This window comes from Oppia nitens, unplaced genomic scaffold (assembly GCF_028296485.1).
Source record: "Oppia nitens isolate AA-2021 unplaced genomic scaffold, nextdenovo-longstitch-racon4-pilon3 scaffold15_pilon_pilon_pilon, whole genome shotgun sequence".
Taxonomy (NCBI): domain Eukaryota; kingdom Metazoa; phylum Arthropoda; class Arachnida; order Sarcoptiformes; family Oppiidae; genus Oppia; species Oppia nitens.
In genome coordinates, this window is record NW_026533194.1 from 156,357 (window position 1) to 169,730 (window position 13,374).

Genomic DNA, 13,374 nt, shown 5'->3' on the forward strand with positions numbered 1-13,374 from the left:
AAAAATATTTTTTTGTGATTATAGAGACACATTATAAATGTCCATACTTATATTAATTATATTAAATTTATGATAAATTATAATTAATAATAACCATACAGTGTAAGCAAACTTTATATTAATATAATTAAATATTTTACTGTACATATGTACAGTATTTTATTCAGAAATTAATCAATAATATAGTGTATTTGTGTTTATATGTCATAGATTAAAAAAAATGTAATTATTATATTAGCTAATTCATCATCATTATCATGATAATTATAATTAACATTATTATTATTATTATCATTAAGATTATGGCAAACATGATTGCAAACAACAAACAACAAAAAATAGGATAATTTTTTTGGTTAATTTAATATTTATTTCTTTCATATCTCAGACTATCATTCAGCCAATTATTATAATAGTCTTTAATATTGTAGACGTTATCTTCGTTATAGCTTTTGAAATCAAATTGCAATTCATTGTAATCGTCATCAGTGGTTACCAATGTATCCGATTGTTGTTCACCGTTGACCACCTGTTTGCCATTAGTTGATTGTTTGATGTCCATTGTCTTCAAGTCATGAGCCGATAGTTGACTTAAACGATTAGTTTCCAAATCATTAACTGTTTTATTATCATTGGTCTGCTGTTTGTCTGATTCGGTACTTTGTTGTTGTCTTCGTGATACTACTGAAGGCGGCGGTGGAATAGATGGTATTACCAATTGTGCCGACAGTTTATCCATATTGTAGGGCACTGTAGAACTGATTGTTTTGCTGGACTCCGGCGCCATCGATGGCAATACCAGCTCCTGGTCGGCATAGTCTTCAATATATGACGACGACTTGTAAGGCAGTAAACCTCCCGATCCTTCATTATAGGACACTTTGGTGGCAACAATAGTGTTGTTATTGTTATTTTCAAACATCTTATAGCCATTCAATAGATTATAGTCTTTGATCTCAACTTCAGATTCAGTAATAGTGTCATCAAATGCTGATATCTGTTGATCTTTAATCATATATTGAGATATTTAATAATAATAATAATTGTTATCAAAATTATAATATAAATATTTTTTTCGAAATCAATTCATAATATTTTGATAATATAAAAATGTTTTTTTAATATTAAAAAGTATATTTAAATAATTGTATATTAATATTAAACTATAATTTTATCAGATTTTGATTTTCAAAGCAAATATCTGTTTCTCAAAAAATACATGACTTTTCCAATAAAAATTTTTAATCTCTTTCTTACAAATATTTAGCAAATATTACAAATAATAGTTAACTGTTTAATACCTTTAAGTTGTTTGCGTAAACTTCTAATGATAGCACAGGCAAGTCCTACGCATAGATAAGCCAATAAAGGTTGGATAGCAGTCAAAGTGCTGTTGTGTCCATAACCGTAACCGGTATGGTATGAAGTGTAGGTACGGGTCATCATTGTAAACACCAGTACCGCTACCATTATATAAAAGAGTATGCCTTTCCATTTAAGTATAAAAATGTTATTTAATTCAAAATGTAATACAAATAGACAATTATCTAATTAGTTTAATTAGTATAAATAGATTTTTTAAAATGTAATATATTATATATAATATGACACTTACAGGCAAAGTCTGTCCCTATAGATGTCTGTCTACGCGTTGATAATATGCCCACAGCTGCTGCTGCTGTAGGCAATGGTGTCGGTATTGTTTCCGCTGACTTAAGTTTGTCCTCATTTGTTTCATCCAATTTCTTATACGCACCGTTAGTCTCTGTACTGTTAACGGTCGACTGTTCATCTATTTTGACAGTCATATCGTCACCGGTTCGGTGACCCATCCTATCGGTGACAGTTTTCTCGCAGATATTTTGTTGTTTAAAATTATAGCCACTTTTGTCGCCTTTTTCTGTATTATTATTATTATCAATAAAGATTACATCCATTTCTAAACTATTATGTATTAATCAAAACTTATCTGTTATTAAAATTATTATTTAATTAAAAGGAATTTTTTTTGATTATGTTTTATACTAACAAAACAAATGTTAATTAAGGATAAGTTTTTGACTTTATATTTATGTTAAAATGTATTAATACAAATATTAAATACAAATTAAAATTTAATTAAAAAAACTGTTAATAATTACATTATGTTTTATACATACTTTATAAAACAATTAATTCAAAAAATTTACAAATGTTTAGACAAATTTACTAAATTTTTAAGTAATAATTATTAACAAAAATCTTAAAGAATTTTTCTTATATTATTCTATAATAAACTAAATAATACTAATAATAATGAGAAAAAAATTATTTGTTATTATATTAGAATATCTAATAAGTACACAAAACTACCATGGCAACATTTTATGTTGTTATTAAATATATAAGTAATAAAATTAATTAAAATAAATTTTTATTTTATATAACAATTACGAAATTATTTTTTTTTACTTTTAAAAGACTTGTCTAGCATTTACTTAATATACTAATAGATAAAAATAAAATGAAAAGTTTAATTACTTTTCAAAAATAAAATCTATAATTAAATAATCATTTGTAAATAATAATAATATACATGTACGTAATATACGTAGTATATATACTGTATATATTACTAATAATATAAAAATCATAAATTGTTGTTTAATCAATAAATTATATAATATATAATTTTATATTTTTATTTAATTAAAATTTTATTGAAAATATAAATTATCAATTATTTATAATTTATCTAAATATAGCACATTTACAGAGTCAGAGTCAATATTAATAATATTATATAATGTATAACAAAATCATTTTGCTTAGACATACTGTCTGTAAAATGTTGTTATTATTGTTTTAATAGTCAGTGTTTTTGTTAGTAATTTTTACTTTATTTAAATATACAATAATCTCAATCGAGTAATATTAAATGATAAAAAACTATTTTTTTCTTAAACTAAATTAATAAAAGTAATTTATATATTAAAATTTAATTTAATAAATAATTAATAGATTTAATTAATTAATTTTTACTTATAAATTTTATAATTTTTATAAATATCATTAAAACCCAAGAGATTAAAGAATTTTTGTTAAATATAAAAATTAAAATAAACTTAGTATTCGTGACATTGAGAATATTCTCTCTCTCTCTCTCTCTCTCTCTCTCTCTCTCTCTCTCTCTCTCTTTCTCTCCTTATCTTTCAATTTATCTGTCTATTTGTATTTTATAGACATTTTTACGCTTATGTATGCAAAATCTGGTGCACTCTATTAACGGGAACAGTACTTCTGGAATCGATCCAACAATACAGTAGGTCCTAAAATAAGTGTTGTGTTGTTATTGTAGAAACAAATGTTTTTTGTTGTGTTTGAATTACAAAAATATATAAAATGCAGTTTATTATTATTATTTTACTGTATGTATAGCTCAAGTGTGTATATCATATACTGTTTTATATGCATATCTGTATATATATATATATATATATATATATTTATTTATATATAAATATATAAATATAGTACACTATGTGTTTGTATTTTAGTATTATACAGCAAATAATAAATTGTTTTATATCACATATATTTATATATTGCTTAAGTCACAAGTTTTTCATTTAAAGTCTATAGAAATAATAATTTTTTTGTTGTCTTAAGAATTTGTATTCAAAAATTTATCTTATAATTGAATTCATGTTATTTTTTTTACTATCAAATGTATTGTTTTTTAGTGAATAAATTGTTTGAAAATTCTATTATTTCTATGCATTTGTAATATTTTATTGTTATTATTATTGTTATGTTTGTCTCTCCAATACATTTATGTTTGTTGTGAGTGTGTCTCTCTTTGTGTGTGTGTTTTAATCATGATATTAAATAACTGTCCCACTAATTATCCTCTGGTTTAATGTATAAAAATTACACAATATATATATACAATTATACAAACAGACAAACATAGATTTTAAAACTAACAGTCCTTGTCTTACAATTGGAGTATTAGTATCTCAAGAGACCAATATATATATATATTCTGTATATATATACAGTTTAGTCGAAAAACAATACAACAATAATAATAAATATACAGTAAATTATGAAATCTAACGATAATACCGACAATAAAGATATGAGCAAATGTCTGGCCAGAGATGATATTGCAATTAATAGTTTATTCAATAATAATAATAATAATAATAATAATAATAGTGATATTACTAATAATGATAATCTAGTTGTCTATAATGAGGAAAGTTTTATAACGATTAACGATACTGTTAACAATGAGAACAATAATAATAATGATAATAATAACGATAATAATAATGCCGTCAAAATTAAACCAAAAATATTAACAAAACATTTAACAATCAAAGAAAGTGCGAATAAAATTAATAATAATAATGAAAATAATACAAAAGTAAAGAAGTCTTCCGATAGAAATGTCATCAATTTTCTGGGTATTTATCAATTAAAACATATATACAGTATATATACCTTATTTTACATACATGTATATAAATAATAATATTTTTAAATAATGGATGATTATTAATAATAAATGTTAAAATAAATATCTAATAAATATAAATTAAGTAATATATTTTATTATTATTATTATCATTGTGCTTATGAATTTATTATTTGTTTGCCAATGTAATTGTTTTGTTTTTTAATTAAATAATATAAATTAATTAAATTTTTTCTAATGTTAATATTATTCTTCTATATTTATATTTATTTTTTTTAAACAAAGTTTTAGGCTATTTTATTATGGTATTCATTGTAATCTATGGCTATTTTGGTAGTCTATTAAGTAATCTATTAATTCACGACAACAATAATAACAACAACAATATCAACGCCAACAATGACAGCCAAAACAATACATCTCTACTAATGGTAACACAATTAGCAGACACTGACAACAATAATATGGTTTATAATAATAATATCAATGAGACAGTTGACATTGATTATAGAGCATCGGTAGCTAAAATTAAAAACAAGGACGACAACGATGAAAACAAGAGTCAATTTGTTAAAAACATTACATCCACTGAACTGATAATTATTTTATGGCTTACAATAACATACGGGTCGTGTCTGATGTTGTTTCTGAGATTCAGAGTACTGAAACTGGAACGGGAGCTCTCGGGCGATGGAGATGACCATCGGAATGGCAAAAAACGGGAGGACAGTACAGATGAATTGAGTGCCTTTTTGATTAAGGGTCGCAAAGGAGGAGATCATAAACAATCGTTTAAGCAAAAAGATTTAGTTAGCAATCAGCCGGTTGTGGCCACCGATAGTAATGAACCGTTTTGGGCGCACAAATAGTACCGTAGTTATGATTTTTTTTGTTGGTTAAAATGGCAATCATTTTGGTGTAAAACCATTTTCCAGAGAGAAAAAGTCATATTTATGTGAATGCATACAGTTTTGGCAATTRAAAAAATTTACTGTAATTGCAATCAATTATATGAATCAATCAATCAATCGATGCATTGATTATCATTTAAATTGGCTATTGGTTGGGGAAGAGACACAAGGATATTGCACAACAATTAAGAGAAAACATATAAAATATTCAGTGTTTTTTTTAATTGAAAAATTAATTTTTAATTTCATTAATTTTGAATTTTATATATAATGTTATTTTTTTAAATATATAAATATTAAAATCTATGCAAAATTATACTTAATTATAACTTATCCGTGTAAAATAATAATAATTATTAGTATTATACATAATACTGTATATACCAATAGTGGCTTATTAAGTTTATTATTATATTATAATTAGTATCATATACTGTATATAACTTCCAAGATATTAGCTATTATTAAAAACAATTATTTTATTGATTTATTAAATGTGTGGCAAATACCGTACATGTATATTGAATATTTAAATACTGTATATATAAAAATTTAAAAGTGTTTAGCAATGATAATCATAATATTTCTAGTAATAAACTATTAATTTCTAGCGTTAATTAATTATTAATAATCATTTGTTAATTAATACATTAATATTATTATTTAAAAAAAAATAAATTGATAACATTGACTAAGTTTTATAATGATAACCTATATATTATGCTTATTTTTATTATGATGCAAATATTATGCATAAAATTTATTATATAGTGCAATTAAATATGCAAATAATATCTATTGTTCAATTATATTTATGTAAATTTTAAAATAATATTGTTAGATAATAATAATAAAATGATGTATAATATTGTAGTATACTTAACAATAATAATTTTTATTAATATGCTAAAAATAAAATTGTTTATATTAAGGTGATTGTAATAATTGAGATTAATTAAAATATTCTATAAACAAAACGTTTAAAATTACTAAATATATTGTAAATATAATAGTATTCAACAAATATTGTAAATATATTTAACAAAACTTAAAATTTTGTTTAATTTAATAAAGTTTTTTTTAATTGCATACAAATACAAACTTTTTATAATAACAAATAATACAGTAATGTATTAATATAGTTGAACAGTTATTATTATATAATGTTTTCAATTTGATTTATAAGCTTTGATCACAAAAAAATTATTACAACATTTTATAAGTGTTATTAAAGTGCCGACAAAAATAACCAAAATTTAATCAATCAACTGTACAATTTATATATTACATTATTACAATATATTATAGCATATAAATTTATTTAGTTAGCAACAATATAATTTGCGTTATATTTTTTTTGCTATAAGTGTTTAATTTAGTATTCAATTTGTGTAACATAATTAAAGCTAATACTAACACACACTCAATAACACACACAAATAGTATTAAAAATGCAGTCCATATATATGTTTATAACGTTTATATGATATAACCCATTATATATACATGAAAATAAATATACAATACTATACAGTTGCTGCATACAAAAAAATATTTTATAATAATTTAATATTCTAAACTGTATTAAAGTTTGTATGTGTGTTATAAAAATTTAGGGCCACAATAAATTTAATGTACATTTACAGTATATTTATCTATATATGAATATTATAAAAATAGATTATAGCAAATTATTTTAAAAGCAATACGTGAATTAGGCCAATAATGGACATTGAAATATTATCTAGATAAACTGTATTAATTTTAATTATATAAACAGTTATAAAAGTAGATACCATTTAAAATTATGTTTACTTATAATAAAGTATAATAAATTATTTAAACAGAATAATACATATTATCATAAAGATTACTATAATATAATTTTTTTTTTGAACAGTCAATTCAAATGCAATTATTTTTGTAGATAAACTAAAATTAGCTTATAATTATAAATTTTATTTTATTTTTGAAATTTTTTCTTAATTTGAAATTGGTTTGAGGCCAACAATTAACACTTTATACAGATATGTATATATATATATATATATATATATTTACTATATAAAGATAATTTCGCAATATAAATATATAAAAATATTATATAAATTTTATTTGCATATTGCAAGCAATAGACAGTATAACTATAATAAAACTAATTTTGTTGAATTTTGAAAATAATTATTATAATAATAAATTTATTATAATGTTAAATACTATTGAGAAATTATAATTTTAATAAATACCATTGAAATCATTGAAAATATTTTGTAATTTGATTATAGTTTAGAATTAAATAAAAAATCTAAAAAATAAGTATATATTAAATAACTATTACGTTTATACTGTATGCACGCATGACATATTAAATGTAAACTATATAATATAAAAATAAATAAATACAAATATTTATAAATTTGAAAATACCTATTATAGATATGCTTTGAATAAATACCAATGTATCAACTTTTGATATTAACATAATATACTAGATGTCATATTTGATAAAATTCAAGTTTTATTATAACATTTTTAAATTTTTCAATACAAAATAAAATATTTATTATAAATTTATTTGAAACATATCGAGACATTTGTATAAAATAAAATAGTTTATTATTATTATTATTGAAGTTTTTGTTGTTTATTATTGATATATTTAAATAAAATATATAAAAATATACTATGCTTGACAAAACTCATAACAACAACAACAACATAATAATAATAATAATAATAATAATAATAATAATAATAATAATAATAATAATAATAATAATAATAATAATAATATAATTCATATATTGAAGACCATAACAAAAAATATTATTAAACATATTTTCTTGTCATATGACGTATATATAAAAATTTTTTATCTATATATTAATATATATCTTATATATATATATATATATTGGTGCCGTGTATAGAAATTGAGCTAAATCAAATAACAAAAAGTAACTTTATTTTTGTGTGACCCCATGTAATGTTTAAAAAATGATTTGTTCACATACAAATACATTGATTACTAGTCTTTAATTTTGATATTAAAGAATTGTAATATAACTTAAAATAAAATAGTTAGACGGCTTGAACTCGCATGACATCCAATTAAAATATGAGATAGAATATGAATATCATTGCAAAACTAATCTATTGAAACCCGCAATAAATTTTAGTTATACTTATCTTGAAGCCGTCACTAAGAGAGCATATCAGCGTTAGTTAAAGAAATTAAAAACAAAAGGTGTTAATGTGGAAGATAAAGAAAGTCCGTGACTGACATCAAAGGTTTAAATGAAATTAATATATAAATTATAAGTGATAAATTTGATGTTTTAATTTAAATTAATTCGAGATATATTGGTCATTGATTTTATTAACCATTAAAACAGATTTGACCTCATTTTACTAAAAATATCTGTCATTTATTTAACTACTATATAATCTTGCTCTTACACAATAGGCTAATTAAGTGCAAATATGCCAGAACTTTTTTTATTAGTAAATTCGAATGGATTTATAAGATTGATTAAAACGGTTTATGAATTATCATATTGATCAAATATTGCTTTGTCAAAATGTTATTTGTTTCGATCAATACAACACTCCTTTAACATCGAAAAAATCAAAATTCCAGATGATGTCTAAATGGTAGTCGATGTGCTTTTCGATTAAAAACCACAGGAAGTTGTTTATCAAATGTATTAAAAATTTTCATGACAAATGAGGAGATGTTATAGTATTATAGAGTGAAAATAAAATTAATCTAACTTAATTAACTTTTTTATAAAATTAGTTAAAAAAAATTTTATATCAAGGGTCACTTTCATTGCACAATACCAATATATTATACAATACATCAAAAAATTTTGTGCCAATAGTTTTTATAATGGACTTACAAACAATGTATGTGTTTTATGTGTATATGTGTGCGTGTGTATGTATGTATGATAATAATAATAATAATAATAATAATAATAATAATAATAATAATAATAATAATAATAATAATAATAATAATAATAATAATAATAATAATAATAATAATAATAATAATAATAATAATAATAATAATAATAATAATAATAATAATAATAATAATAATAATAATAATAATAATAATAATAATAATAATAATAATAATAATAATAATAATAATAATAATAATAATAATAATAATAATAATAATAATAATAATAATAATAATAATAATAATAATAATAATAATAATAATAATAATAATAATAATAATAATAATAATAATAATAATAATAATAATAATAATAATAATAATAATAATAATAATAATAATAATAATAATAATAATAATAATAATAATAATAATAATAATAATAATAATAATAATAATAATAATAATAATAATAATAATAATAATAATAATAATAATAATAATAATAATAATAATAATAATAATAATAATAATAATAATAATAATAATAATAATAATAATAATAATAATAATAATAATAATAATAATAATAATAATAATAATAATAATAATAATAATAATAATAATAATAATAATAATAATAATAATAATAATAATAATAATAATAATAATAATAATAATAATAATAATAATAATAATAATAATAATAATAATAATAATAATAATAATAATAATAATAATAATAATAATAATAATAATAATAATAATAATAATAATAATAATAATAATAATAATAATAATAATAATAATAATAATAATAATAATAATAATAATAATAATAATAATAATAATAATAATAATAATAATAATAATAATATGTTTGTTTGTATGTATGTATTTGTATGTGTGTATGTGTTTGTGTGTGTTGTATGTATGTGTTTGTATGTTGTGTGTGTTTTGTGTGTGTGTGTGTGTGTGTGTGTKTGTRTGTWTGTATGTATGTATGTGTGTGTTTATGTTTTTATATAAACGCATAGATTATAAGAAATATTCTTTAATATAATCTATGATTATATTTAATAAATAAAAAAACGCGACTAAATTGAAAGGAATTTTATCAAAATTGTTTTATCCATTGAAAGCAATTCGACTGAATTTATATTATAAATCAAATTATAATTTTTTTCTTTCTATTTTTTTAATAGACTAGTACTTAAAGTGTTATTATTTGTTATTGAAAATACTGTATAATGAAAAACGTTTAGATAATGTATTTATTTTTGGCTTCATTTATCAATCGATACTATGCTTTTATAAATAATAAATGAAAAAAGTATTTAATCAAATATCACATGCAATGAGCTTTAAGTAATAAAATGAGAAAAACAGCACCAAAATTATTGGTAGTTGTATTTTATATCTTAAATACAGTACAATACAGTATATGGCATATACTATATGCTGTATATTAGTACTGTATATTAAATAACATGCAAACATGCATATATCAGAAAACCTTAAATAAAAAAAATAATACTCTAATAAAATTTGAAACAAAGTATTAATTATAACACATTGTTAGTTGTATTATAAATATGATATTAGGTTTCATAAAACAAAATTACAATTTTTTTTATATTTTTCTATAAAAACAATATCAACTGTAGAATATTAATTGGCAAATAAATTGTCCATAAATATTAATTATATAAATATTTTTATAATTGATTTTACAAGTTTATTATATGATATTAAATAATCATAATAATAATATTTTACATCTATTTATTATTAACAAACACTATTGTTATTGTTTTTATTTTTGTGGTGAGAAATTTGCCGCTATATTTCAAATCAATTTACAATTGGCTGTCCAGTGCCTGGAAAAAGACTATTATTATTATATATATATATATTAAGCGCACACCCAATCCTTGACCTTTTTATATATATTATAGTATTTAATAAATAATAGCCACACACACACACACACACACACACACACACACACACACACACACACACACACATACATACATACACAGAGATAGATAGATAGAGAGAGAGAGAGATAGTTTATCAGTTTTATAGATGTCCATATATTTCTATACAATATACTATGCATAATAAAATTCATACATACAAAATTTATATGTATATATATCTTATAATTAATATACTGTATGTATATCTATATGTATCATATATGTATACAGACACACTCACACACATTATTAATGAGCATAAAGTAATTAACCATTTGAGTGGATGAGCTGTGGTATACCAGGTAACGGTATCTAATGACCTGACCATTTGGATATTATATTATTAGTTGTGTTTGTGTCTCTCATTGAAATGCAATGCATTTTTGTCCATACAGTAGCCATAGACTAGGCTTACATTTATAAATATATAACCAGACATTAAATGCATAAAAAATAATATTTATATATATATAAAAAAAATAAATGGCAATAAATTTTTATCTAATTTTTTGTTTAATTAGTTGCTTTCGCTTTGCTAGACATTAACTATTAGACAGTGAAATAGAGTGCGATAGAAGATAGCGATATTCATATCGATACAAATGTTGTTATAAAAAAAATTTTTTTAGTTATTTTTTATTGTCGCTAATTTGTAACTGTTTTTGTTTTTTTAAACGTTTTGAAATAAATTTTTTTTTTAAATTGTTAAATTATTTGAATCATCATGTCTAATTTTATGTGTAGTAGTAGTATTGTTGTCAACTATTTAAATGATTAGACCGCCAAAAATCATAGTGACCGACATCGATGAAGACCCGGTGCTTAAACGCAAATTACGTAACAATGAAATTAAAGATTGGTCAGGTGGGTGCTATCATTAATTTTATTATTATTATTATTTTATTTAGTTATTTTTTTAATAAAATATAATTTTCAAATAATATAAATTGTTAGTATTTTTTATTTAAAAAAATATTATTAAATAAAATATATTATTTTCTTATTAATATTTTAAACTTTTAATGAATTAAACAAAATTTATAATACTATAAATTATTGATTATAACTATATATTAAGATCAATTATAAATAAACTTAATTTRWTGATTAAATATTTAATAACTATTATAATCTATTTGAAAAAAATGATAATCTTAAAATTACTATTTGCTAAATTTTAGGATAAAATCTACAAATATTGTTTGATATGTCAATAAAGAACCCAATATTTATTACTATAAAAATCTTACTAAAAATAACTTTTATATAAAATAAAATTGATTTTTAAAAGGTTTCTTAATGTTAAAGCATTTTATTTTCTGATAAGGCGTTGTTCACATATTACGTTCGCACTTTAGGGGAGGGGGGTTAGCCAAAGCGAACTTTTGCGAACGAGGGGAGGGGAGGCGTAGAGACTTTAAGAAAGTTCGCATTTAGATATATCTTATTTCTTGTGGTGGGGGGGGGGGTAGTGGTTAAGGATAAGCGAACGTAATTTTTTTTAATCACTACATGCGAACATAGGGGAGGGAGGGGTCTAGATTTCTTAAAAAGTGCGAACGTAATATGTGAACCACGCCTAAACCTTTAAAAAATCATACTTTTCTTTTTAGATTTCACTAATACTATCGGTTTATATCTTTAAACCATTAAACAGTTTGTGTATATTATTAATAAAGGCACACAATTTTATCGTTTTTAAAAAATAAAGTTTTTTTAAACAGTAAAAAACAAAAGTTCATTACTGTTTGCGACACTTATATGATGAAAACATGCCTTCAAGCAAAATAAAAAAAAGTACACAATTTAAACTTTTTAATATAAACTTATCAGAAATATCATGTTTGATGAAACCAAAAAAAAAATATTTCTCATTAAAATAGATATTTTATATATAATATGAAATACTTTATAATTAATATATATATATTTAAAGTGTACTTTAAATAAGATAATATTGTTATTTATATATATATAAAGAAAAATATTGAAAATATAGAGAGTTAATTAAATAAAAACTAATATTTATAATCCATAATATAGACTCTATATTATAGACTTTATATATTGAGTTWTTATTATTATTATTTAAAAAAACATATG

General features: G+C 20.6%; 2 protein-coding genes across 2 annotated transcripts; one reads left to right on the forward strand and one right to left on the reverse strand.

The window, feature by feature from the left end:
* Positions 1 to 361: 361 nt before the first annotated feature.
* LOC128964430 (uncharacterized) lies at positions 362 to 1,937 on the reverse strand. The gene is made up of 3 exons (XM_054311023.1): positions 1,616 to 1,937; positions 1,302 to 1,487; positions 362 to 1,005 (listed from the first exon to the last, which is right to left on the reverse strand). The coding sequence occupies exons 1-3, from the start codon at positions 1,935 to 1,937 to the stop codon at positions 362 to 364; spliced, it is 1,152 nt and encodes a 383-aa protein (XP_054166998.1).
* A 2,827-nt stretch (positions 1,938 to 4,764) lies between these two features.
* On the forward strand, positions 4,765 to 5,331 carry LOC128964440 (probable serine/threonine-protein kinase clkA). The gene has a single exon (XM_054311032.1). The coding sequence runs from the start codon at positions 4,765 to 4,767 to the stop codon at positions 5,329 to 5,331; it is 567 nt and encodes a 188-aa protein (XP_054167007.1).
* The last annotated feature ends 8,043 nt before the right edge of the window (positions 5,332 to 13,374 follow it).

What these genes read in the sequence shown, in the direction of transcription:
- LOC128964440 (XM_054311032.1), top strand. Translation starts at nt 4,765, where the DNA reads ATGGTATTCATTGTAATCTATGGCTATTTTGGTAGTCTATTAAGTAAT.
- LOC128964430 (XM_054311023.1), bottom strand. Translation starts at nt 1,937, where the DNA reads ATGGATGTAATCTTTATTGATAATAATAATAATACAGAAAAAGGCGAC. An exon ending in TATAGGGACAGACTTTGCCT is followed by an intron (nt 1,488 to 1,615) that starts GTAAGTGTCATA and finishes TTAAATGGAAAG; the next exon opens with GCATACTCTTTTATATAATG. An exon ending in TTTACGCAAACAACTTAAAG is followed by an intron (nt 1,006 to 1,301) that starts GTATTAAACAGT and finishes ATATGATTAAAG; the next exon opens with ATCAACAGATATCAGCATTT.